This window comes from Hemitrygon akajei, chromosome 2 (genome assembly GCF_048418815.1).
Source record: "Hemitrygon akajei chromosome 2, sHemAka1.3, whole genome shotgun sequence".
Classification (NCBI taxonomy): domain Eukaryota; kingdom Metazoa; phylum Chordata; class Chondrichthyes; order Myliobatiformes; family Dasyatidae; genus Hemitrygon; species Hemitrygon akajei.
The window spans coordinates 199,955,891-199,980,954 of record NC_133125.1 but is presented as its reverse complement, the minus strand read 5'-3'; the positions used below and the strand labels follow the sequence as shown (position 1 = coordinate 199,980,954).

The 25,064-nt window shown below is 47.8% G+C and overlaps 1 protein-coding gene across 1 annotated transcript; it reads right to left on the bottom strand.

Moving 5' to 3' along the window:
* Positions 1–802: 802 nt before the first annotated feature.
* Positions 803–24,408, bottom strand: LOC140720054 (zinc-binding protein A33-like). The gene is made up of 6 exons (XM_073034957.1): positions 23,996–24,408; positions 23,772–23,867; positions 23,129–23,362; positions 15,514–15,536; positions 15,299–15,417; positions 803–1,511 (listed from the first exon to the last, which is right to left on the bottom strand). The coding sequence occupies exons 1-6, from the start codon at positions 24,404–24,406 to the stop codon at positions 979–981; spliced, it is 1,416 nt and encodes a 471-aa protein (XP_072891058.1). The 5' UTR covers positions 24,407–24,408; the 3' UTR covers positions 803–978.
* Positions 24,409–25,064: the final 656 nt, after the last annotated feature.

Below are 25,064 nucleotides of genomic sequence, written 5' to 3'. Positions count from 1 at the left end.
CTCCATCCGCCTCAAAATGCACCATTTCTTGGTGACCTCCTACATGAACTCAATCTCTCATTGCAGAATCTCGTGTTAAATGCTCGAGAAACTAAATCAAAAACAGAAAATATCAGAATCCACAGGACGTGTGGTGTTTGAATAAAAGATGCTGGAAATCAAGAGCAACTTACACAAAATGCTGGAGAAACTCAGCAGGCCAGGCAGCGACTATGGAGAAGTGTAAACAGTAGACGATTCAGGCTGTGACCCTTCATCAGGACAGGAAAGGAAGGGGAAAGGTGGGGGAGGGGAGGAAGAAGTACAAAGTGACGGGTGATAGGTGGAGATCTCGGCAGAGATAATCGGTGTGAAATATGAACTCCATGGATTGTGACTGACCGGGTGAATGCTTCCGACATTTTACCCTCCTCACCCACCCTCTCCATCTGCCCATCAACTTTGTCACTGCCACCTCTCACCTCACAGCTTCTGACACATTTCCACACTCCACCCCTCCCTCGTGTCTTTATCACCCCCTCACCTGCCAGCTCTTACCCTGGCTTTCCATCCAAATCCTACACCGGTCATCTCCGCTCTCACTTTCAGTCCAGTGGGAGGACATTGAGCCAAAATGTCAATTATCCATTTCCCTCTATAGATGCTGCCTGACACGCTGAGATTCTCCAGCCCGTTACCGTCACGTGTCCCGCCTCCCCAAGGTTCACCTTGACCTCCCTCTCCCAACCAGCATCACCACCACTTGTCCCACTTCACCTGTCTCGGGGCGGGTGGACTTTAGCACCCGGGGGAGCCGGGGAGCTCAGGACCCGCCGCCCGCGGCTGCTGCTGAATCCGCAGTGTTACTGTTCCGTTGACGGATGTGGTGAACGAGTTAAAATTAATGGATCGATAATTCTCACATCGTGTTTATTTCACTCTCCGCACATTTATATTTACACTGACTAACTCCTGATGTCGGTCCCGGACCCGACCCGTTTACAGACCCGGAGCGGAACCGGAGCAGATGCTCAGCCACTCGTTTTTATATCCAGTGTAGAAGTAAGGATAAAGTTTCTCCGTGAATTTATTCCCAGTGAAGGTGAGGAGATGAGACTTGGTCTCCGCATTGTAAAATGAAACTGTCCCGGACTCGTAACTGAGATAAACTCCCACCCTCCCGGGGATGGGACCGGCAGGGAGACGGGACACAGGGGAGGTGAGAACCCGCATCACGTCATCACGCCGCCCGATGGTCCAGAATCCGGTCCGCGGACTCAGTCCGACCCCTCCCTTCCTATCCACAGACTCTGCAGCGACTCCCAGACACCAGCGCCGATTCCCCGTCACCTCCACCTCCCAGTAATGTCTCCCCGATGTGAATTCCTCCGATCCCAGCACAGAAAACCAGTTTGTGAACCTCTTCCCGGTGTCAGGGAGATTCCTCCGGGTCCCGGTCAATCTCACACTCTTCCGATCCTCAGACACCTCGAGCCGCGGACCCGCCGTTTCCACATCCAGGGTGACAGAGACTGGGGGGAAAAGCAGAGAATTAGAGAGTCCCCGGGGATCGGGGGAGACTCGGGCAGCGCGTCCCCGGGGACCGGGGGGGAAACTCGGGCAGCGCGGCCCCGGGATCGGGAGAGAGGCCGCTGGGCCTTAGGCCCGGGGATTTACCCAAACACAGCGGATGGACAACCAGCACCTTCCCGAGGTTTTACCTCCGGATTGGAGCAGGATTTTCTGAACAACACAGGGATGATTTCCTGTCACAGTATGTTGACAGGCCGACTAGGGGGAATACCATACTAGATCTAGTATTAGGCAATGAACCGGGTCAGGTCACCGATCTGTCAGTGTGTGAGCATCTGGGGGACAGTGATCACCACTCCCTGACCTTTAGCATTATCATGGAAAAGGATAGAATCAGAGAGGACAGGAACATTTTTAATTGGGGAAGGGCAAATTATGAGACTACAAGGCTAGAATTTGTGGGTGTGAATTGGGATGATGTTTTTGCAGGGAAATGTACTGTGGACATGTGGTCGATGTTTAAGGATCTCTTGCAGGATGTTAGGGATAAATTTGTCCCGGTGAGGAAGATAAAGAACGGTAGGGTGAAGGAACCATGGGTGACAAGTGAAGTGGAAAATCTAGTCAGGTGGAAGAAGGCAGCATACATGAGGTTTAGGAAGTAAGGATCAGATGGGTCTATTGAGGAATATAGGGTAGCAAGAAAGGAGCTTAAGAAGGGGCTGAGAAGAGCAAGAAGGGGGCATGAGAAGGCCTTGGCGAGTAGGGTAAAGGAAAACCCCAAGGCATTCTTCAATTATGTGAAGAACAAAAGGATGACAGGAGTAAAAGTAGGACTGATTAGAGATAAAAGTGGGAAGATGTGCCTGGAGGCTGTGGAAGTGAGTGAGGTCCTCAATGAATACTTCTCTTCGGTATTCACCAATGAGAGAGAACTTGATGCCGGTGAGGACAATATGAGTGAGGTTGATGTTCTGAAGCTTGTTGATATTAAGGGAGAGGAGGTGTTGGAGTTGTTAAAATATATTAGGATGGATAAGTCCCTGGGGCCGTACAGAATATTCCCCAGGCTGATCCACGAGGTGAGGGAAGAAATTGCTGAGCCTCTGGCTAGGATCTTTATGTCCTCGTTGTCCACGGGAATGGTACCGGAGGATTGGAGGGAGGCGAATGTTGTCCCCTTGTTCTAAAAAGGTAGCAGGGATAGTCCAGGTAATTATAGATCAGTGAGCCTTACGTCTGTGGTGGGAAAGTTGTTGGAAAAGATTCTTAGAGATTGGATCTATGGGCATTTAGAGAATCATGGTCTGATCAGAGACAGTCAGCATGGCTTCGTGAAGGGCAGATCATGCCTAACAAACCTGATAGAGTTCTTTGAGAAGGTGACCAGGCATATAGATGAGGGTAGTGCAGTGGATGTGATCTACATGGATTTTAGTAAGGCATTTGCCAAGGTTCCACACGGTAGGCTTATTCAGAAAGTCAGAAGGCATGAGATCCAGGGAGGTTTGGCCAGGTGGGTTCAGAATTGGCTTGCCTGCAGAAGGCAGAGGGTCGTGGTGGAGGGAGTACATTCAGATTGGAGGGTTGTGACTAGTGGTGTCCCACAAGGATCTGTTCTGGGACCTCCACTTTTCGTGATTTTTATTAACGACCTGGATGTGGGGGTAGAAGGGTGGGTTGGCAAGTTTGCAGACGACACAAAGGTTGGTGGTGTTGTAGATAGTGTAGAGGATTGTCGAAGATTGCAGAGAGACATTGATATAATGCAGAAGTGGGCTGAGAAGTGGCAGATGGAATTCAACCCGGAGAAGTGTGAGGTGGTACACATTGGAAGGACAAACTCCAAGGCAGAGTACAAACTAAATGGCAGGATACTTGGTAGAGTGGAGGAGCAGAGGGGTCTGGGGGTACATGTCCACAGATTCCTGAAAGTTGTCTCATAGGTAGGGTAGTTAAGAAAGATTATGAGGTGTTAGCTTTCATAAGTCGAGGGATAGAGATTAAGAGTCGCGGGGTAAGGATGCATCTGTATAAAATTCTGGTTAGGCCACACATGGAGTACTGTGTCATGTTCTGGTTGCCTCACTATAGGAAGGATGTGGAAGCATTGGAAAGGGTACAGAGGAGATTTACCAGGATGCTGCCTTGTTCAGAGATATGGATTATGATCAGAGATTAAGGGAGCTAGGGCTTTACTCTGGAGAGAGGGAGGATGAGAGGAGACATGATAGAGGTGTACAAGATATTAAGAGGAATAGACAGAGTGAACAGCCAGCGTCTCTTCCCCAGGGCACCACTGCTCAGTACAAGAGGACATGGCTTTTAGATAAGGGGAGGGAAGTTCAAGGGGGATAGTAGAGGAAGGTTTTTCACTCAGAGTGGTTGGTGCGTGGAATGCACTGCCTGAGTCAGTGGTGGAGGCAGATACACTCGTGAAGTTTAATAGACTACTAGACAGGTATATGGAAGAATTTAAGTTGGGTGTTATATGTCCTTGTGAAGTACAGATGTAAAGTTAAAATTTATAAAGCACTGGTGGGTCCTCACTTGAAGTATTGTGAAGTATTATCTGAGAAAGGATCGGTACTGAAACTGGAGAGTATTCAAAGGGGTTTCACAAAAATGATTCCAGGATCGAATGGCTTGTCATATGAAGAACGTTTGGTGGCTCTGGGTCTGTATTCACTAGAATTCAGATGAATGATGAGAGACCTCATTGAAACCTATCGAACGGTTAAAGTGGATGTGGAGAGGATGTTTCCTATCGAGGGAGAGTCTAACACCAGAGGACACAGCCTCAGAACAGAGGGGCGTCCTTTTAGAATGGAGAATTTCTTTACCCAGAGAGTGGTGAATCTGTGGAATTGTTTGCCACAGGCAGCTGTGGAGGCCAAGATTTGATGTATGTTTAAGACAGAGAGTGATAGATCCTGCCGAAGGGTCTCAGCCTGAAACACTGACTGTACTGTTTTCCACAGATGCTGCCTGGCCTGCTGAGTTCCTCCAGCGTTTTGTGTGTGTTGTCTTGACAGATTCTTGATTGGTCAGGGCACCAAAGGATACGGGAAGAAGACGGGAGAGTGGGTCTGAGAGGAAAATTGGATCAGCATGATGAGATAGCAGAGCAGATGATGGGCCAAATGGCCTAATTCTGCTCCTATATCTTATGCTCATATGGTCTTATCTGAGGGGTGAGTGTATTGAACAGTGAGTGGGTGATGTTGGGACTTACTGCCAGAGGAGGTGATGGTATCAGATACAATCACTGTGTTTAACAGACACTTCAACAGAAGGAGACTGACCCAATGCCAACCAATGGGATGAGTGTAGTTGGTAAATAGGTCAGCACAGAGGTGATGGGCCGAAGGGCCCATTTCTGTGCTGTACAACAATGACTCTGTGACTTTAAATGGACTAAATAACTGAGAGCCCACAGCCCCCGGTGCGGAGAATTCGAAAGATACCCCATCGTCTGAGGGTCCACCCCATCCTGAGACAGTGACCCCTGACCCTCGACTCCTCAGACAGGGGAAACATCCTCCCTGCATCCCATCTGCTGAGCTCGGGAAGAGTTTTGTGTTTCCCTGAGATGTCCTCTCATTCTTCGAAACAGGGAACAGAGAACATAGAACAGTACAGCACAGGAACAGGCCCTTCATTCAATGTAACAGAGACTGATCGAAGTCAGCATCAATTCCTCATCCCAGTTCGCCAAAACTTCAATTCCTCCACCTTTCAAAATCTTTCTCTAACTCCACCTTAAACATATCCAATAATCAGGCCTCACACAATCTGCTGGAGGAACTCAGGGGGTCGAGAAGCAACTGTGGGAGGAAAGGGACTGTCGACGTTTCGTGTCAAAGTCAGGACTGAGAGTGAAGAGGGTGACGGCCGGTAGAGAGAGGAGAAGGGGAGCGATGAGATGAGTCTGAGGTGACTGTGGACTGAGGAGGGGTGAGGGATGATGAGACGAGTCTGAGGTGACTGTGGACTGCGGAGGGGTGAGGGATGATGAGATGAGTCTGAGGTGACTGTGGACTGAGGAGGGGTGAGTGATGATGAGACGAGTCTGAGGTGACTGTGGACTGAGGAGGGGTGAGGAATGATGAGAAGTCTGAGGTGACTGTGGACTGAGGAGGGGTGAAGGATGATGAGAAGTCTGAGGTGACTGTGGACTGAGGAGTGGAGAGGGATGATGAGGAGTCTGAGGTGACTGGACTGAGGAAGGGTGAGGGATGATGAGATGATTCTGAGGTGACTGTGGACTGAGGAGGGGTGAGGGATGATGAGACAAGTCTGAGGTGACTGTGGACTGGGGAGGGGTGAAGGATCATGAGACGAGTCTGAGGTGTCTGTGGACTGAGGAGGGGTGAGGGAAGATGAGATGATTCTGAGGTGACTGTGGACTGAGGAGGGAGAGGGATGATGAGACGAGTCTGAGGTGTCTGTGGAGTGAGGAGTGTGAAGGATGATGTGACTGTGGACTGAGGAGGGATGAGGGATGATGAGGAGTCTGAGGTGACTGTGGACTGCGGAAGGGTGAGGGATGATGAGACAAGTCTGAGGTGACTCTGGACTGAGGAGGGGTGAGGGATGATGAGACGAGTTTGAGGTGACTGTGGACTGAGGAGGGGTGAGGGATGATGAGACATCTGAGGTGACTCTGGACTGAGGAGGGGTGAGGGATGATGAGGAGTCTGAGGTGACTGTGGACTGAGGAGGGGTGAGGGATGATGAGTCTGAGGTGACTGTGGACTGAGGAGGGGTGAGGGATGATGAGTCTGAGGTGACTGTGGACTGAGGAGGGATGAGGGAGGATGAGATGAGTCTGAGGTGACTGTGGACTGAGGAGGGGTGAGGGATGATGAGGTGAGTCTGAGGTGACTGTGGACTGAGGAGGGGTGAGGGATGATGAGTCTGAGGTGACTGTGGACTGAGGAGGGGTGAGGGATGATGAAGAGTCTGAGGTGACTGTGGACTGAGGAGGGGTGAGGGATGATGAGTCTGAGGTGACTGTGGACTAAGGAGGGGTGAGGGATGATGAGTCTGAGGTGACTGTGGACTGAGGAGGGATGAGGGATGATGAGATGAGTCTGAGGTGACTCTGGACTGAGGAGGGGTGAGGGATGATGAGACGAGTTTGAGGTGACTGTGGACTGAGGAGGGGTGAGGGATGATGAGACATCTGAGGTGACTGTGGACTGAGGAGGGAGAGGGATGATGAGACGAGTCTGAGGTGTCTGTGGAGTGAGGAGTGTGAAGGATAATGAGGTGTCTGAGGTGACTGTGGACTGAGGAAGGGTGAGGGATGATGAGACAAGTCTGAGGTGACTGTGGAGTGAGGAGGGTGAAGGATGATGTGACTGTGGACTGAGGAGGGATGAGGGATGATGAGATGAGTCTGAGGTGACTCTGGACTGAGGAGGGGTGAGGGATGATGAGACGAGTTTGAGGTGACTGTGGACTGAGGAGGGGTGAGGGATGATGAGACATCTGAGGTGACTCTGGACTGAGGAGGGGTGAGGGATGATGAGGAGTCTGAGGTGACTGTGGACTGAGGAGGGGTGAGGGGTGAGGGATGATGAGTCTGAGGTGACTCTGGACTGAGGAGGGGTGAGGGATGATGAGGAGTCTGAGGTGACTGTGGACTGAGGAGCGGTGAGGGATGATGAGGTGAGTCTGAGGTGACTGTGGACTAAGGAGGGGTGAGGGATGATGAGTCTGAGGTGACTGTGGACTGAGGAGGGATGAGGGATGATGAGATGAGTCTGAGGTGACTGTGGACTAAGGAGGGGTGAGGGATGATGAGTCTGAGGTGACTGTGGACTGAGGAGGGATGAGGGATGATGAGATGAGTCTGAGGTGACTCTGGACTGAGGAGGGGTGAGGGATGATGAGGAGTCTGATGTGACTGTGGACTGAGGAGGGGTGAGGGATGATGAGGTGAGTCTGAGGTGACTGTGGACTGAGGAGGGGTGAGGGATGATGAGTCTGAGGTGACTGTGGACTGAGGAGGGGTGAGGGATGATGAGGAGTCTGAGGTGACTGTGGACTGAGGAGGGGTGAGGGATGATGAGTCTGAGGTGACTGTGGACTAAGGAGGGGTGAGGGATGATGAGTCTGAGGTGACTGTGGACTGAGGAGGGATGAGGGATGATGAGATGAGTCTGAGGTGACTCTGGACTGAGGAGGGGTGAGGGATGATGAGACGAGTTTGAGGTGACTGTGGACTGAGGAGGGGTGAGGGATGATGAGACATCTGAGGTGACTGTGGACTGAGGAGGGGTGAGGGATGATGAGGAGTCTGAGGTGACTGTGGACTGAGGAGGGGTGAGGGATGATGAGGTGAGTCTGAGGTGACTGTGGACTGAGGAGGGGTGAGGGATGATGAGTCTGAGGTGACTGTGGACTGAGGAGGGGTGAGGGATGATGAGGAGTCTGAGGTGACTGTGGACTGAGGAGGGTTGAGGGATGATGAGGTGAGTCTGAGGTGACTGTGGACTGAGGAGGGGTGAGGGATGATGAGTCTGAGGTGACTGTGGACTGAGGAGGGTTGAGGGATGATGAGGTGAGTCTGAGGTGACTGTGGACTGAGGAGGGGTGAGGGATGATGAGACGAGTATGAGGTGACTGTGGACTGAGGAGGGGTGAGGTTTGATGAGCAGGTTGCTCCCTGTATGGGAGCGGTGGGGATGTGGACTGGAGTTGGGAGACATTGGGAAGTGAATGATAGATGAAGACAGACACAGAGACAAAACGGTGAGAGGAAGATGGACGAAGTTTCGGGGGAGGGTGGGGGAGTCTGAGCTGATGATGGGAACCATTAGGGGAGAGATGACTGGCAGATGAAACCAGAACCAGGTGGGGGAGGTGGAAAGCCTGTGGGTGAACTGTGTGTGGAGGGGGACCTTGAAGGTGGAGGGGAGTGAAGATGGGTGATTTGGGTTGATTTGCCCCTTTCTATAACCCCAACCCCTGCAGACCCTCAGACCCTCATTGGGATAGGGGATTCATTTACAGGGACCCTGGGAGATACATTTGCTTCGCATTCAGCCACAGCTGATGTCCCAGATGATTGGAAGGTGGCTGAGGTTGTGCATTTCGTTAATGGGGCTGGAAGATCACTCCAGGGAACTCCAGGACACTGAGTCTAACGTCAGTGGTTGGGAAGTTTCTGAGGACAGGATCGAGCAACATTTGGAAAGACAAGGATGACGTTGTCCTCGGGAAATCAGGTCTCACAAATCTGATTGAGTTGTTTGAAGAGGATTGTCCAGGACAGGGTGGTAGACATTGTCCACATGGACTTCACCAAGGCCGTTGACATCGATGGTAGACCACACTCGGAGTACTGTGTACATTCCTGGTTCCCGGACTATGGGACGGATGTCATCACACTGGACAGGAAGCTTCAGGAAGATGTTACCAGGACTGGAGGGCTTGGCTTAAAATGAGAGAGTGGATAAGCTGGGGCTATTTCCCTGGAGTGTAGGGGTGACCCCTAGTCAAAGTATATAAAATCATAGGGGGCATAGATAACGTGTCTTTTTCCAGAATAAGGTGTCCAAAACCAGAGGGTGTAGATTTAAGGTGAGAGGGGAATGATTTATAAGGGATCTTTATCCCCTTCCCACAGACCCACTCCCCTCACAGCCCCTCATCACCCACACACTCCACTCTCTGTCCTGATGCAGGGTTTTTCATTAAGGATCAGTTTAATAGACACAGAGGGGAATCAGCCCTTCCAGCCCTTCGAACCACACCACACAGCAATCCCCTGATTTAATCCCAGACGCATCATGGGACAATTTACAATGACCGACCAACCGGTACATCTCTGGACTGTGGGAGGAAACCGGAGCACACGGAGGAAACCCACATGGTCCCGGGGAGAACGTACAAACTCCATGCGGGCAGCAGTGGGAATTGAACCCTTGTCACCTGTACTGTGAAGCATTGTGCTAACCACTACACTACTGTGCCACTCCACCTGGAGTCACAGGAGATGGGAGAGGCCCTCAGTGTATTTCCCAGAGACATGGGTATGCAAGTTCATGAATAATGAATAGATCAGAGGACCATAAGATATAGGAGCAGAATTAGGCCATTCAGCCCATCGAGTCTGCTCCGCTGTTCCATCATGGCCTATCCCAGATTCCACTCAAACCTATTACATCTTCCTTCTCTCCATAAACTGACCAATCAAAAAACGATCAATTTTCACTTTAAATATACCCACCGTCTGGTCCTCCACAGCTCTCTGTGACAGAATATTCAACAGATTCACTACACTCTGACTAAAAAAAAAATTCCTCCTCAACTCTGTTCTAAAGGGTCACCCCTCAATTATGAGGCTGTGTCCTCGAGTTCTGTACACTCCCACCATAGGAAACATCCTCTCCACATCCACCCTATCGAGTACTTTCAACATTCGGTAGGTTTCATGAGATCCCCCTGCATCCTCCTAAATTCCAGTGAGTACAGGCCCAAAGCTGACAAACACTCCCCGTGTGTTAACCCTTTCATTCCTGAAATCATCTTCGTGAACCTTCTCTGGACTGTACATATCCTGTCCAAGATAACAGGGTTTGAAATGCGGAGACTATCCAATGAGAGAAATTTTGTTCTTTCTTGTGATTCTGGAGAAGAGAATTCCGGTCTTTTGCCAGGGAGAGATTAGGAGAGAAGATGTGAACGGAGAGTGTTGGTAGACCGCCGGACAGAGTGGACTTGGAGTGAGGGTCCGAGGGTCAGCGACAATCGGAGGAGGTCGATGGTGGACAACTGGCTTATCAGTGAGCTCCAGAGTTGTGCATTAGACTGTTTCATGAGAAGCGGCCCTTTTTCTTTTCCTTGTTTCCTTTAGTAACCATATAGTCAAATTAAGAATTATAAAGCTCAATTGTTTAATTGCATATTCTGTACTGTTTGTTATTGCAGGGTACTGATTTGTAACAGGGGAACGCATCACGCAGTATCCACCCAAACGAGAATTCTTAAGTTTGGCCGGGCTGAGGACTATCACCCCCAATATTAAGCTGCTAGCTGAAGCGAGAGTTACACCAACATTGCATTTGCCATCCTTACCACAGACTCCACCTGTAAATTAACCTTCGGGTAGTCTTGCATGAGGACCACTAAATCCCTCTGCGCCTCTGATGTTTGAATTTTCTTCCAATTTAGTTAACAGTCTGCACTATTGTTCCTTTCACCACAATGCATTATCATACACCCGGCATTATCATAGACTGTCACCTCTCTTTTACTCTTTATGTATCTGAAAATCTTTTAATATCCTCTTTTATATTATTTGCTAGCTAACTTTCATATTTCATCTTTTCTCTCCTTATTCCTTTTTTCAGTTGCTTTCTGTTGGCTTTTAAAAGATTTCAATGCTCTAACTTATCACTAATTTTTTGCTGTATTTTATGCCCTCTTTTATTTCAGCCATATTTCCCTCATTCTCCCTTTAGAATTCATCGTCATATTTGGTATGTATCTTCAGAATTGCCGCCAAAAACTCCAGCCATTGCTAATCCGCTGTCATCCAACACAAATCAGCACCCATCATCAGGGACACCCACCACCCAGGCCATGCTCTCTTCTCACTGCTGCCATTAGGAAGAAGGTACAGGAGCCTCAGGACTCACACCACTAGGTTCAGGAACAGTTATTACCCCTCAACCATCAGGCTCTTGAACCAGAGGGAATAACTTCACTCCATTTCACTTGCCCCGTCACTGAACCGTTCCCACAATCGATGGATTCACTGTCAAGGACTCCTGTTCCCAGGTTCCTGATATTTATCAGTATTATTTCTTTTTTGTTGCTTCTTTTTGTGTTTGTTGTCACTGGTTGTCCTCCCTGTTAATGCAGTCTTTCATTGCTTCTATTATGGTTATGGGATTTACTGAGTATGCCCGCAAGAAAATGAATCTCATCATTGTATATGGTGACATATGTACTTTCATAATAAAATTACTTTGAACTTTGAACCATCCCTGAAGGTGTCTCTTTCCCATCAGCTTTGGCCAGTTCCTGTCTGATGCCTCTGTAATTCCCTTTACTCCACTGTCATACTAATACATCTGACTTTATCTCCTCCCTGTTAATCTGCAGGATGAATTCTCTCATGTTATGATCATTATCTACTAAAGGTTCCTTTACCTTAAGCTCTCCAATCAAATTCGGTTCATTACACAACACTCAATGCAGAATACCTGATCTCCTTGTATGCTCGAACACAAGCTGCTCTAAAAGCCATCTTATAGACGTCCTCCAAATTCCATTTCCTAGGCTCCATCTCAACCAGATTTTCCCAACCCAGTTTCATATTGAAATCCCCCATAATTATCAGAACGTTGCCCGTATTACAGGTCCTTTTTATCTCCCATTGTAAGGTATATCCCATATCCTGGCTACTGTTTGGAGGAATGTGTCTAACTCCCAACAGGGTCTTTTTACCTTTGCAGTCTCTTAGCTCAACCCACAAGAATCCAAACCTTCCAATCCTGTGTCACCTCTTTCTGAGGATTTGATTTCAATTTTTACCAACAGAGCCACCACACCCACTCTGCCTACCTGCCGGTCCTTCCGATGCAATGTTCAGCTCCCAACTATGATCTTCTTTCAGCCACGATTCAGTGATGCCCACGATGTCATACGTCTCTAACTATGCTACAAGATTATCTACCTTATTCTCTGTCCCGAGTGCATTCACCTTCAGTCCTGTATCGGTCACTCTTTCTGATTTTGCCCCCGTTTGACTGCAGCTCACCCCACTGACTGCAATTCTGCCCCATCATCTGTCTGTTCTTCCTCACAGTCCCACTACACAATGCATCAACTTGTATATCAACTGCCCCTTCCTCAGCCCTGTCACTCCGGTCCCCATCCCCTTCCACATTAGGGATTTTCCCCTTCCTCAGCCCTGTCACTCCGGTCCCCATCCCCTTCCACGTTACGGATTTTCCTCAGAGAGGGTGTATGAAGAACAGGAGTGCAAAGGTTTATGATCAGAGGCGATGGATTTTAAAGGGACATCTGGAACTTTGCTTCACACACAGGGTGGTGCATATTTGGAATGAGCTGCTGGAAATAAGCAACGTTTAAAAGAATCTACAGTGGATCGTACATGGATTGAAGAGTTTTATTGGGTTTTGGACCAAACGTGGGCAGATGTCACCAGCTCACTGGGAAAAACAGTCAGCATGGTCATTGGGCCAAATGTATGACACCCTGACTCGAACAGGTCACCCTGAGGGTCAATGTGGTCATCGATGAAAGGAGAGGGGGGAGGTTTTAAATGAATATTTCCCAGGGAGAGGGTCACAGAAGCTAAGGAATTAAGGAAAATGAACAGTAATGTCTCGGAACATATCACAGTGCAAAAGCGAAGGTGCTGGAGGTATTAGAGGTGGATGAGCCCCAGACCGTGATCTGCTCTGTCTGATACCTCCAGACTAGGGAACAAATTCCAGGGCCCTGGAGGATAAATTTGCTTCACATTTCACCACAGGTGAGCTGCTGGAAGTCAGGAGGGTGGCTCAGGTGTTGTCTTGAGTTCAGAAGGACAGGAAGGTCAAGCCAGGGAACTCCAGGCCACTGAGCCAAACATCAGTGGTGGGACAATTACTGGAATGGACACTGAGAGACAGATTTACCAGCATTTGGAAAGGCAGGGACTGAGTCAGGATAGTCAGCTCTGTTTTATACCTGGGAAATAGTGACTCACAAATTTAATTAATTTTTCTTTGATGAGGGGACAGAAAGGATCGTTGAGAATAGGGTGATGGACATTGTTCACATGAACTTCAGCAGGGCCTTTGACAAGGTTCCATGAGGAAGGCTCATAGAGAAGGTTTGATCACATGGGATTCACGGTGAGCTATCCAATTGGATGTAAAATTTGTCTGGCGGTAGGAGAGAGTGGGTGTTGGTGGAGAGGTGTTGTCCAGAATGGAATCTGTGACCAGTGGTGTTACCATGGCGATCGGTTCAAGTTCCACTGTCCATAGTTACAACAATTTGGAGGAGAATATAGATGCCATGGTGAGTGAGTTTGCAGATGACAGTAAAATTGGTGGTATAGTGAAAAGTGGAGGTGTTTAACTAGATCACTACAGGATCACTGAAATATTTTTGATTATTTATAATGTTATTTATCCTTCTCATTATTTATAATTACAGTATGGACAAGGTGGGCCGAAGGGCCTGATTCCATGTTTATATCTCAATGACTGGAATGAGATATCGACAGAGGATGTGGGGGTGTTGCTGCAGCTTTTCACTGAATGTCCTGTTTCTCAACTCGATAAAAGATCCACCCGAGGGGAGGGAACGAGGATCTGACAACCGCAGAAACACTGGGGATTCAGTGTAGGGAGGTGCCGGCTTCCGAAATGATCAAATCTCCGTGCAGTCAGATTTGTGGGGAGAGGAGAAATAAAGTGAATGAAAGCTGTAACTGGAGCCTCAGTGAACAACCACAGAAGGTTCACAGTTTACTGGCCACAAATGTGTGTTGTTGTCCCTGTGAATAAACTTCTGCCAAACCCCTTCCCAGATCATCCTCCTGAGGAATCTCACCCTGGAGCCTGGCTGTGTTGAGGAATTCCATGGAAAGGTATAAACTTCTAACAAGGCTCGACGGGCTGGATGCAGGGAGAATGTTTCCCTTGGCCGATGAGTCTGGAACCAGGGCTCACCGACTCTGAATAAGGGAAATGTCATTCAGGATTGAGAAGAGGAGAACTTTCTTCTCACAGAGGGGTGTGAATCTTTGGAACTCTCTATCCTGATGCCTCTGGAGTCTCAGTCACTGGGTTCACTCACAACCGGAATCTTGCCGGCCACACACACAAAACGCCAGGCAAACTCGAGTCACGCACGGTTTACGGAGGGAAATGAACACTTTGGGCTGAGACCCTTCACCCGGACTGGAGAGGAAGGCAACAGGATGCAGAATAAGAAGCTGAGGGAGGGGGACGAGCAAAAGCTGAAAGACTCACCAGGAGAATCCAGGCGAGGGAGAAGGTAGGTGGAGGGGAATGATGATAGGGAACAATGTGAGAAACTGCGATGTGATAGGTGGAAGACACAAAGGTCTAAAGAAGAAGGAATCTGATTAGGGAGGGCAATAGACCTTGGAATAAATGGAAGGAGGTGGGGAAACAGAGGGAGGAGATGAGCAGGTCATGAGGTACTTGGAAGCTTTGTTGAGGATTTGGCCACAATCTGCCAGTCGGTCTGTGTATGTACGTGAGGGAGCTTTGCCAGTCCGTCTATGATGTATGAGCTTCTCCCGAGATGAAATCTGGACCAATGTCAATGCTGGTTGGTGTGTCCGGGCTCGGTCTGACAACGCTTCAATGTGGGGGTTTGATAATAGTGAGACTCGTGAGTCCAGCAGGGGGCAGACCTGAGTCAATCAGAGTGCGCAGTCACGGACGGTTCAGACAGGCTGAGTGACGCAGATTTCCTTCTCTGAAGGGCTCTATGTATTTTTCTGAAAATCCCAGTCACATGACAGACGCCAGCTTTTATTACCTGGTGATGTCTTGGTGTGTTTATACAGTGTGAATTGGTTCAGGATTCAGTGGGTAATCTAACAGTCCCATGTATTGGTTGTATCGTGCCCCTGTGTAGGTGTGTTCAGGGGTCTGACATCTCCAGCTGACCATGTGACAGTGATGTCTTCACCCAGAGTTACAGACAGTCTTTGCGAGTAAATATCACTTAAAATTGTTCACAAACATGGAGAAAGGAAACTGTAAATGTTTACCTCGCTTAATTGTATCAGACATTTCTCTCAACGTTGTGTTCAACAGAAAGGGGTGATCGAATTTTTCAACAGCTAGGGTGCCATGTGTCACCGACAGCACCTGTTCATCATCACTGATCCTGTAAATATTACACAGCCGGTTATAAACTGACCATCAGTGATATTTGAACTATTTTACAAATCCATACTGTGTTTCAGTAAAGACCATGTCCTACCTCCTCTTCCGATGAGCTTCCTCCTGAAATAAATAAAACACAGATCACAATTGACTGACTGTATCCTGACCGCAGGAATTTGAGCCAAGTTATTACAAGCTGCTGAAATTTCCCACTTCCCAGCTCTCTCTCACTGACACACACGGAGAAAGGGGAGACTGTAACAAGGGGCACAGAACCCGGGAGAAAGTTGATAATTATCCCATAACTGAGAGGATGGAACTGACGGGAAAGACTGGACAGGCTGTGAATGTTTTTCTGGATATGATGTCAGGGAGGATCAGATGCCAGAATTTAAGATTAGTGGTGGATTGGATTGGGTGTGGGTGGAGAACGCATCTCTGCTTGAAATTGTTACGCCCGTGGCCCCCTCCTTTTTGAGAATGGCAGGATCGCTATTGATTCGAGTCAGGAGACCCAGGAAATGAGAGAAAGACATGCAGAATCCACAAAGAGTTTGGAATGTGTCCTGGCCTCCGAAAGGCGGAACCATTGATAACGGCTATTGTCTCTTGGAGACAGAATTGTGTATTGAATACTGTACGATGCATCGAAGCCCCAGGCAATGAACCGAGGGGGGGTTGGTGGAGGGATTGCATCATCCCACCCTGATTGACATCTGAGACCCTGTGAGTCAGGATAAAAAGAGGGTCTGTGGGAACAGTCCCTTCAGACGCACCAGAAGAAACGCCAGCGATCCCGTATTAGCGAAAGCCAGTGGGAAGGCCACGTGCGTCCGCTTCCATTTGCCCCGGAATCGGTGGGCCCTTTACCACGGAAGAACGGTTTTTAGCTAACAACGGGGAAATCAACTCCCAACGACTCTCGAAGGATTGACATCATAAAAGGAATGGGCAAGTTTTAACCCGTCTTTCTGTCCAACCCAAAAGCTGCAGCTTGAATGAACTGAGTGACTTTTATATTTCCATCGGACAATACATTATCCCCTAGACAACGATAGAGCTATTTCTTATTGATTATTATTATACCCGCGCTTTTAGATTTAGTATTGACGACATATATTATCTGTATGTTTGCATTGATATTATTTTGTGTATTTTTATCAATAAATACTGTTAAAAATAGTACCATCAGACTTCAGTCCCAATCTACTCAACCTCTCATCATACATCAACCCACCCATCCCTGGAATTAACCTAGTGAACCTTCTCTGCACTGCCTCGAGAGCCAGTATGTCCTTTCTTAAATATGGACACCAGAACTGCACGCAGTACTCCAGGTGTGGTCTCACCAATACCCGGTACAACTGCAGTAAGACCTCCCTGTTCTTATACTCCATCCCCCTAGCAATAAAAGCCAGCATTCCATTGGCCTTCTTGACCACCTGCTGCACTTGCATACTAACTTTTTGTGTTTCCTGCACCAGGACCCCCAGATCCCTTTGCACAGAAGCACTTTCCAGTTTCTCTCCATTTAGATAATAACTTGCTCTATTATTTTTCCTGCCAAAGTGCAAGACCTCACACTTGTCAGTATTATATTTCATCTGCCAAATGTCTGCCCAGTCACTCAGCCTATCTATGTCCCCCTGCAGGGTTTCAATGTCCTCCGCACTCATTACACTCCCTCCCATCTTTGTGTCATCAGCAAACTTCGATACGTTGCACTTAGTCCCTTTCTCCAAATCATTAATATAGATTGTAAAGAGTTGGGGTCCCAACACCGACCCCTGCGGAACACCACGAGTCACCAACTGCCAGTCTGAGAATAAACCATTTATCACAACTCTCTGTTTTCTGTTAGAAAGCCAATCCTCCACCCATGCCAGAATATTATCCCCAATCCCATGATTTTTTACTTTAAGTAATAATCTTTGGTGTGGCACCTTGTCAAATGCCTTTTGGAAGTCCAAATACACCACATCCACTGGTTCCCCTTTATCTACCCTATGTGTTATGTCCTCAAAGAACTCCAACATATTTGTCAAACATGACTTCCCTTTTGTAAAGCCATGCTGACTTTGTCCTATTAAGTTATGTTTATCCAAATGCCCTGTTACTGTTTCCTTAATTATCGATTCCAACATTTTGCCAACCACAGATGTTAGGCTAACTGGCCTATAATTCCCAGCCTTCTGTCTATTGCCCTTTTTAAATAAAGGAGTTACATTAGCATTTTTCCAATCTGCCGGGACCATTGCCGAGTCCAGCGAGTTTTGAAAAATTATCACTAATGCATCCACAATCCCGACCGCCACTTCCCTTAAGACCCTAGGATGCAAGCCATCCGGTCCAGGGGATTTATCCACCTTCAGTCCCATTAATTTATCAAGTACCATTTCCTTGGTGATTTGAATCGTAGTTAGCTTCTCTCCCCCTACAGCCCCCTGTTTATCCAGTGTTGGGATATTTTGAGTGTCCTCTACTGTAAAAACTGATACAAAATATTTGTTCAGCATTTCCGCCATCTCCATGTCCCCTACCATTAATTTCCCGGTCTCATCTTCTAGGGGACCAACATTTACTTTAGCCACCCTTTTTCTTTTTACGTAACTATAAAAACTCTTACTATCTGCTTTTATGTTTTTCGCCAATTTACTTTCATAATCTATCTTCCCCTTCTTAATCAATCTTTTTGTTATTTGCTGCTGATCTTTAAAAGCTCCTCGATCTTCAATCTTCCCACTAGATTTAGCTACCTTATATAACTTTCTTTTTAGTCGTATACTTTGCTTTATTTCTTTACTTAGCCACGGATAACTATTTTTTTCTTTTACACCCTTTTTTCTTCAGTGGAATATATTTTTCTTGATAGTTGTAAAATAACTCCTTAAATATACACCACTGATCAAGTACCGATCTACCCTTTAATCTATTTTCCCAATCCATCTTAAGCAATTCCGCTCTCATACCATCATAGTCTCCTTTATTTAAGCTCAGTACGCTTGTTTGAGATCCAACCCTCTCATCCTCTAATTGAATATGGAATTTGACCATGTTATGACTCATTCCAAGGGGATCCTTTACTAGGACATTTTTTATTAGTCCTGTCTCATTACACAGGACCAGATCTAAGACTGCTTGCCCCCTTGTCGGCTCAGTAACGTATTGTTCAAGGAACCCATCCCGAATACACTCAATAAACTCTTCTTCAAGGCTGCCGTGTCCGACTTGATTAGTCCAGTCAATATGAAAGTTAAAATCCCCCATAATTATAGCTGTTCCCTTATTACAAGCCCCAACTATTTCCTGATTTATGCTCCGACCAACTGAGTTTGGAGGCCTATAGACTACTCCCACCACTGCTTTTTTCCCTTTACTATTTCTTATTTCTACCCAAATTGTTTCGTTATCCTGATCCTTTGAGCCAATATCATTTCGCTTTATTGCAGTGATTTCTTGCTTTATTAACATAGCCACCCCACCTCCTTTTCCTTCTTGCCTGTCTCTCCTAATTGTCGAATACCCTTGTATGTTTAATTCCCAGTCCTGGTCACCCTGCAGCCATGTTTCCGTAATTGCCACAATATCATAACCATACGTAGTTATTTGTACCGTCAACTCATCAATTTTATTCCTAATACTACGTGCATTCAAATAAAGGACTTTCAAATATGTTTGACACTTATTTCCTACCTTTTCCTTTTGTACAACTTTACGCTTATCTCCGTACATTCTCTCCCCTCCTGACACACTCTGTCTTTTTATTCCTCCACTTTTACCTACATCCATTACCTTCTCCATTGTCTTTTTAATTATTTGCTCTCTAGAATCCTCCCCCCCACTAGTTAGTTTAAAGACATCTCTGCAGCCCTAGTTATATGATTCGCCAGGACACTAACCCCAGCCCCAGATGGAGGACAATGTTGGTCAATGAAAGGTTTTGCCCTTCACCGACTGGATTTTGATCCAAAATATGTGACTGGTACTCAAAGGCCTATAAAAGATCCTTCCCCTTGGAAGCTGGTCTCGCCATCTTTGGATGTTCGCAATCCACTCTACGCTTCCCTGCAGCCATACAACAGTCTCTGATGCCTGGGATGACTGTCGCTAAAGACTCCTCCTGAGGGAATGGAAATCGCCCTCTCCCCCTTCTCTCCGGAGATGGACGGCTGACATGATCTCAGTCGTACAGATGGAGAGACTCAGGTTCTTGAGAACCAATAAAATTTTCAGCTGTCTGGGATCCATTTCTTGCCTACCTGGACGAGGCCGGGGGCTGATGAACAATTTCCTCCCAGCTAATCTTTCATGGCCCTCAATTGAGACTTAATGTTTAGCACTTTTGAGCACTCTGTACAACAGGCATCCCTCTAATGTTATGTCCTTTCTTTTGGCTCATTTTATCTTCACAAACGTCTGAGCTTATGTGTTCCTGTTGATTTTATTGCTTTTTGAAAATTTTGAAAATCAAGTATTAAAAATAAAGAAAGCAAAAGGAATGTTGACCTTCATCACTAGAGGGATTGTATTTTAGAGCAGGGAGGTTATGCTGCAACTGTACAGGGTACTGGTGAGGAGACTGTACAGGGTACTGGTGAGGCCACTGTACAGGGGACTGGTGAGGTGACTGTACAAGGTATTGGTGAGGCGACTGTACAGGGGACTGGTGAGGCGACTGTACAGGGTACTGGTGAGGCGACTGTACAGGGCACTGGTGAGGCGACTGTAGAGGGCACTGGTGAGGCGACTGTAGGGGCACTGGTGAGGCGACTGTAGAGGGCACTGGTGAGGCGACTGTACAGGGGACTGGTGAGGCGACTGTACAGGGTACTGGTGAGGTTACTGTACAGGGTACTGGTAAGGAAACGGTACAGGGTACTGGTGAGGCAACTGTACAGGGTACTGGTGAGGTGACTGTACAGGGCACTGGTGAGGCGACTGTACAGGGCACTGGTGAGGCGACTGTACAGGGGACTGGTGAGGTGACTGTACAGGGTACTGGTGAGGGAACTGTACAGGATACTGGTGAGGCGACTGTAGAGGGTACTGGTGAGGTGACTGTAGAGGGTACTGGTGAGGCAACTGTAGAGGGTACTGGTGAAGTAACTATACAGGGTACTGGAGTTCTGTGTGCAGTTCTGGTCTCCTTACTTGAGGAAGGAAATACTGGCTTTGGAGGTGGTGCAGAGGAGGTTCACCAGGTTGATTCCAGATGAGGGGGTTATACATGAGGAGAGATTGAGTCACCTCGGACTGTCCTCGCTGGAATTCAGAAGAACGAGAGGAGTTCTTGGGGAAACATATAGAATTATGAAAGGAATAGAGGCAGGAAAGTTGTTTCCACTGGTAGGTGAGACTAGAACTAGCGGACGTAGCCTCAAGATTCAGAGGAGCAAATTTAGGACAGAGCTGAGGAGGAACTGCTTTTCCCAGAGAGTGGTGAATGTGTGGAATTCTCTGCCCAATGAAACAGTGGAGGTCAATGAAGCGTGAGAAGTGTCACAAACATAGGTGGGAAGAGATTGAACAAGGGGGAGCTGTTGTTGTCTGGTGTACTGACCTCTACCTGGCCGAGGCACAGTGACAACTCTCTGATACCTCCTCTTATTTACCCCTTGATCATGACCCCACTAAGGAGCACCAGGCCACTGTCTCCTATACCATCACCAACCTTATCAGCTCTGGGGTTCTCCCATCCACTGCCACCAACCTCATAGTTCCCACACCCCGCACTTCCCGTTTCTACCTCCTACCCAAGATCCACAAACCTGCCTGTCCAGGTAGACCTATTGTCTCAGCTTGCTCCTGCCCCACTGAACTCATTTCTGCATACCTTGACACTGTCTAATCCCCCCCTTGTTCAATCTCTTCCCACCTATGTTCATGACACTTCTCATGCTTTGAATTTTTTCAATGATTTTAAGTTCCCTGGCCCCCACCATCTTATTTTCACCATGGACGTCCAGTCCCTATATACCTCCATCTTCCACCAAGATGGTCTCGAAGCTCTTCGCTTTTTTTGGGATTCCAGACCTAACCAAATCCCCTCTACCACCACTGTCCTCCGTCTAGCGGAATTAGTTCTTACTCTCAATAATTTCTCCTTTGGCTCCTCCCACTTCCTCCAAACCAAGGGTGTAGCCATGGGCACCCGTATGGGTCCCAGTTATGCCTGCCTGCTTGTTGGCTTTGTGGAACAGTCCATGTTCCAAGTCTATACCAGTATCCATCCCCCTCTTTTCCTTCGCTACATCGATGACTGCATTGGTGCTGCCTCCTGCACGCATGCTGAGCTCGTCAACTTCATTAACTTTGCCTCCAACTTTCACCCTGCCCTCAAATTTACCTGGTCCATTTCCGACACCTCTCTCCCCTTTCTTGATCTTTCTTTCTCCATCTCTGGAGACGGCCTATCTACTGATATCTACTATAAGCCTACAGAGTCTCACAGCTACCTGGACTATTCCTCTTCCCACCCTGTCTCTTGCAAAAAGGCTATTCCCTTCTCACAATTCCTCCATCTCCGCCGCATCTGCTCTCAGGATGAGGCTTTTCATTCCAGGACGAAGGAGATGTCTTCCTTTTTTAAACAAAGGGGCTTCCCTTCGTCCACCATCAACTCTGCTCTCAAACGCATCTCTCCCATTTCCCGCACATCTGCCCTCACCCCATCCACCCACCACCCCACTCGGGATAGGGTTCCCCTTGTCCTTACCTACCACCCCACCAGCCTCCAGGTCCAACATATAATTCTCCGTAACTTCTGCCACCTCCAATGGGATCCCACTACCAGACACATTTTCCCTCCCCCACTCTTTCTGCTTTTCGCAGGGATCGCTCCCTACGTGACTCCCTTGTCCACTCGTCCCCCCCATCCCTTCCCACCGATCTCCCTCCTGGCACTTATCCTTGTAAACGGAACAAGTGCTACACCTGCCCTTACACTTCCTCCCTCACCACCAATCAGGGCCCCAGACAGTCCTTCCAGGTGAGGCGACACTTCACCTGTGAGTTGACTGGTGTGGTATACTGCGTCCGGTGCTCCTGGTGTGGCCTTTTATATATTGGTGAGACCCGACGCAGACTGGGAGACCGTTTCGCTGAACACCTATGTTCTGTCCACCAGAAAAAGCAGGATCTCCCAGTGGCCACACATTTTAATTCCACGTCCCATTCTCATTCTGATATGTCTATCCATGGCCTCCTCTACTGTCAAAATGAATCCAAACTCAGGTTGGAGGAACAACACCTTATATACCGGCTGGGTAGCCTCCAACCTGATGGCATGAACATTGACTTCTCTAACTTCCGTTAATGCCCCTCCTCCCCTTCTTACCCCATCCCTGACATATTTAGTTGTTTGCCTGTTCTCCATCTCTCTCTGGTGCTCCCCCCCCCCCTCCTTTCTTTCTCCTGAGGCCTCCCGTCCCATGATCCTTTCCCTTCTCCAGCTCTGTATCACTTTCGCCAATCACCTTTCCAGCTCTTAGCTTCATCCCACCCCCTCCGGTCTTCTCCTATCATTTCGCATTTCCCCCTCCCCCCACTACTTTCAAATCTCTTACTATATTTCCTTTCAGTTAGTCCTGACGAAGGGTCTTGGCCCGAAACGTCGACAATGCTTCTCCCTATAGATGCTGCCTGGCCTGCTGAGTTAAAATATATCATTTTGTGATAGTGCATTTTTACAGACCCAAACTGAAATCTCTCACCATGAGGAATGTCACATTGTCTTGCTGATCCATCCGTTCCTGTAACTTTGACATTTTCTTCTGGATATAATTTAAATGCTCTTGAATCTTTTGAAGATTTTTCTCCATCGGATTCAGAATCCTCTCCTCCTCTTCCCTGAGATCTCGGAGTAAACGATGCTCTTTCTCGGTGATAATCCGGCGCAGTTCATCAAACTGGGATGTGATGTGAGACTGAACACTGTGTGACTGTTCCTGTCAAATGAAAGGAGAGGCTAGTTTATTATTTGGCTGTAAAGTATTTCCCTATGACATGGAAGGAGACCATTCAGCCCACTGACCCTATGCTATTTCTCAGATATTCAATCCCATACATTCACGTCTTCCTGAAACCGATTCTTCCTCACTGATCCATCAACTCCCACCTGACTCACAGACCACCCGCCATCACAGGGTTAATTACAGCCCCGAATTAAACATTCAACCTAGATTTCTTGGCAATGCCGGCCCACTGTGATCTCAAGGAGAACATGCAAACTCCACGCAGAGAGCACCAGAGGTCAGGATCGAACCCAGGTCACTGGAGCTGCGATACTCTGCTACTCGGCATTAAAGGAAACAAAACTGCACAGTATTATTGGAAATTCTGCTCAGAAACCCTCACCCGAATTGCAGAAACCGTCTCTTTCTGTTGCCGCTCCATGTCCTCGAGCTCGCATTTCTTTTCTGTGAGAGAGTCTAACGCAGATTTAACCCGTTCCTGGGAGGCAGAGAGTGAAGGAATTAGACAATAAAGATGCAGTGCTGAGTCGAGCCAATTGATTGTCATATACAAATAAATATAAAATTAAAAAAAACATCAGGTGATCAAAATCGATTTGATTTTACCTTATAGACTTCAACAGCTTCTTTAATCGGCAGGAAGCGGTGCTCCCTGTGTTCCCGCGCATCTCTACAGATCACACAGAGCAGTTTCTTGTCCGTCTTACAAAACAGCTTCAGTTCTTTTTCGTGTGCCTCGCAGTGAAGTTTACTTTCCTTCCCTTTGGGATTCAGGTTTAGTTTTCGAGCTTTCTCAGACAGATTTGCTAAGGCCCGATTGACCCTGAGGGTGCGGTCTGCAAACTCCTCTCTACATTCCGGGCAGGAGTTTCTCTGCTCCCTTTCCCAACACCGAGTGATACAGGAGCGACAGTAGTTGTGTCCACAGTCCAGTATAACCGGATCGGTGAAGAAATCCAGGCAGATGGGACAAATTACCTCCTCAGTTAAACTCTCGACCTGTCGTTTCGAAGCCATGTTAACTCCCGGTACTTCCGGGTTCAGGATATTTTCCCTTTCGGGTAGCTGCTGAACCCTGCGGTACGGGGATTGACCACCAGGGGCGCTGCGGTCACGGGAATGAACGTTGTGTTGTTGCCGGTGAAACCACTTCACTGGGCGTGTCTGGAGCTCCTCGCAAACAGTCACCGGACTCAGCGACGAGAAAAACACTTCTCCCACTCTCTGTATCTCTAGGGTAGATATGACTTGCTCCCCTAAACCCTCCCGAACCTCGATCTGTCTGACTTGCTGTTCCCATGCAATCACTCGGCAGCAAAAATACACTGCATACGATTATAATGAAAAATATTTATGAATGTTTAGCAACTAAACAGTTATCAAAGAAACACAAGGGCCTATCATAAATTGCACGTAAGTTGGTGCTCATTCTGAAGTTGTCTTTACTCACACGTTGGACCCGCTGTCTGTGTGAAATCACGCACCACCTTCCGAATATCTCTCGAAATCCATCTCGAACAAACGGACTCTCCCTCGGGAGCACAGGTCCTTTCTCCTTGAAGCCATTCAACTCCATGAACAACATTGTGCAACGGGGACGGCATCCTCAGTCAGCTTCCCTCCTGTCTTCTCCCAGCTCCCGCCAGAAAGACACAAACCCATAAACCCACAAGAC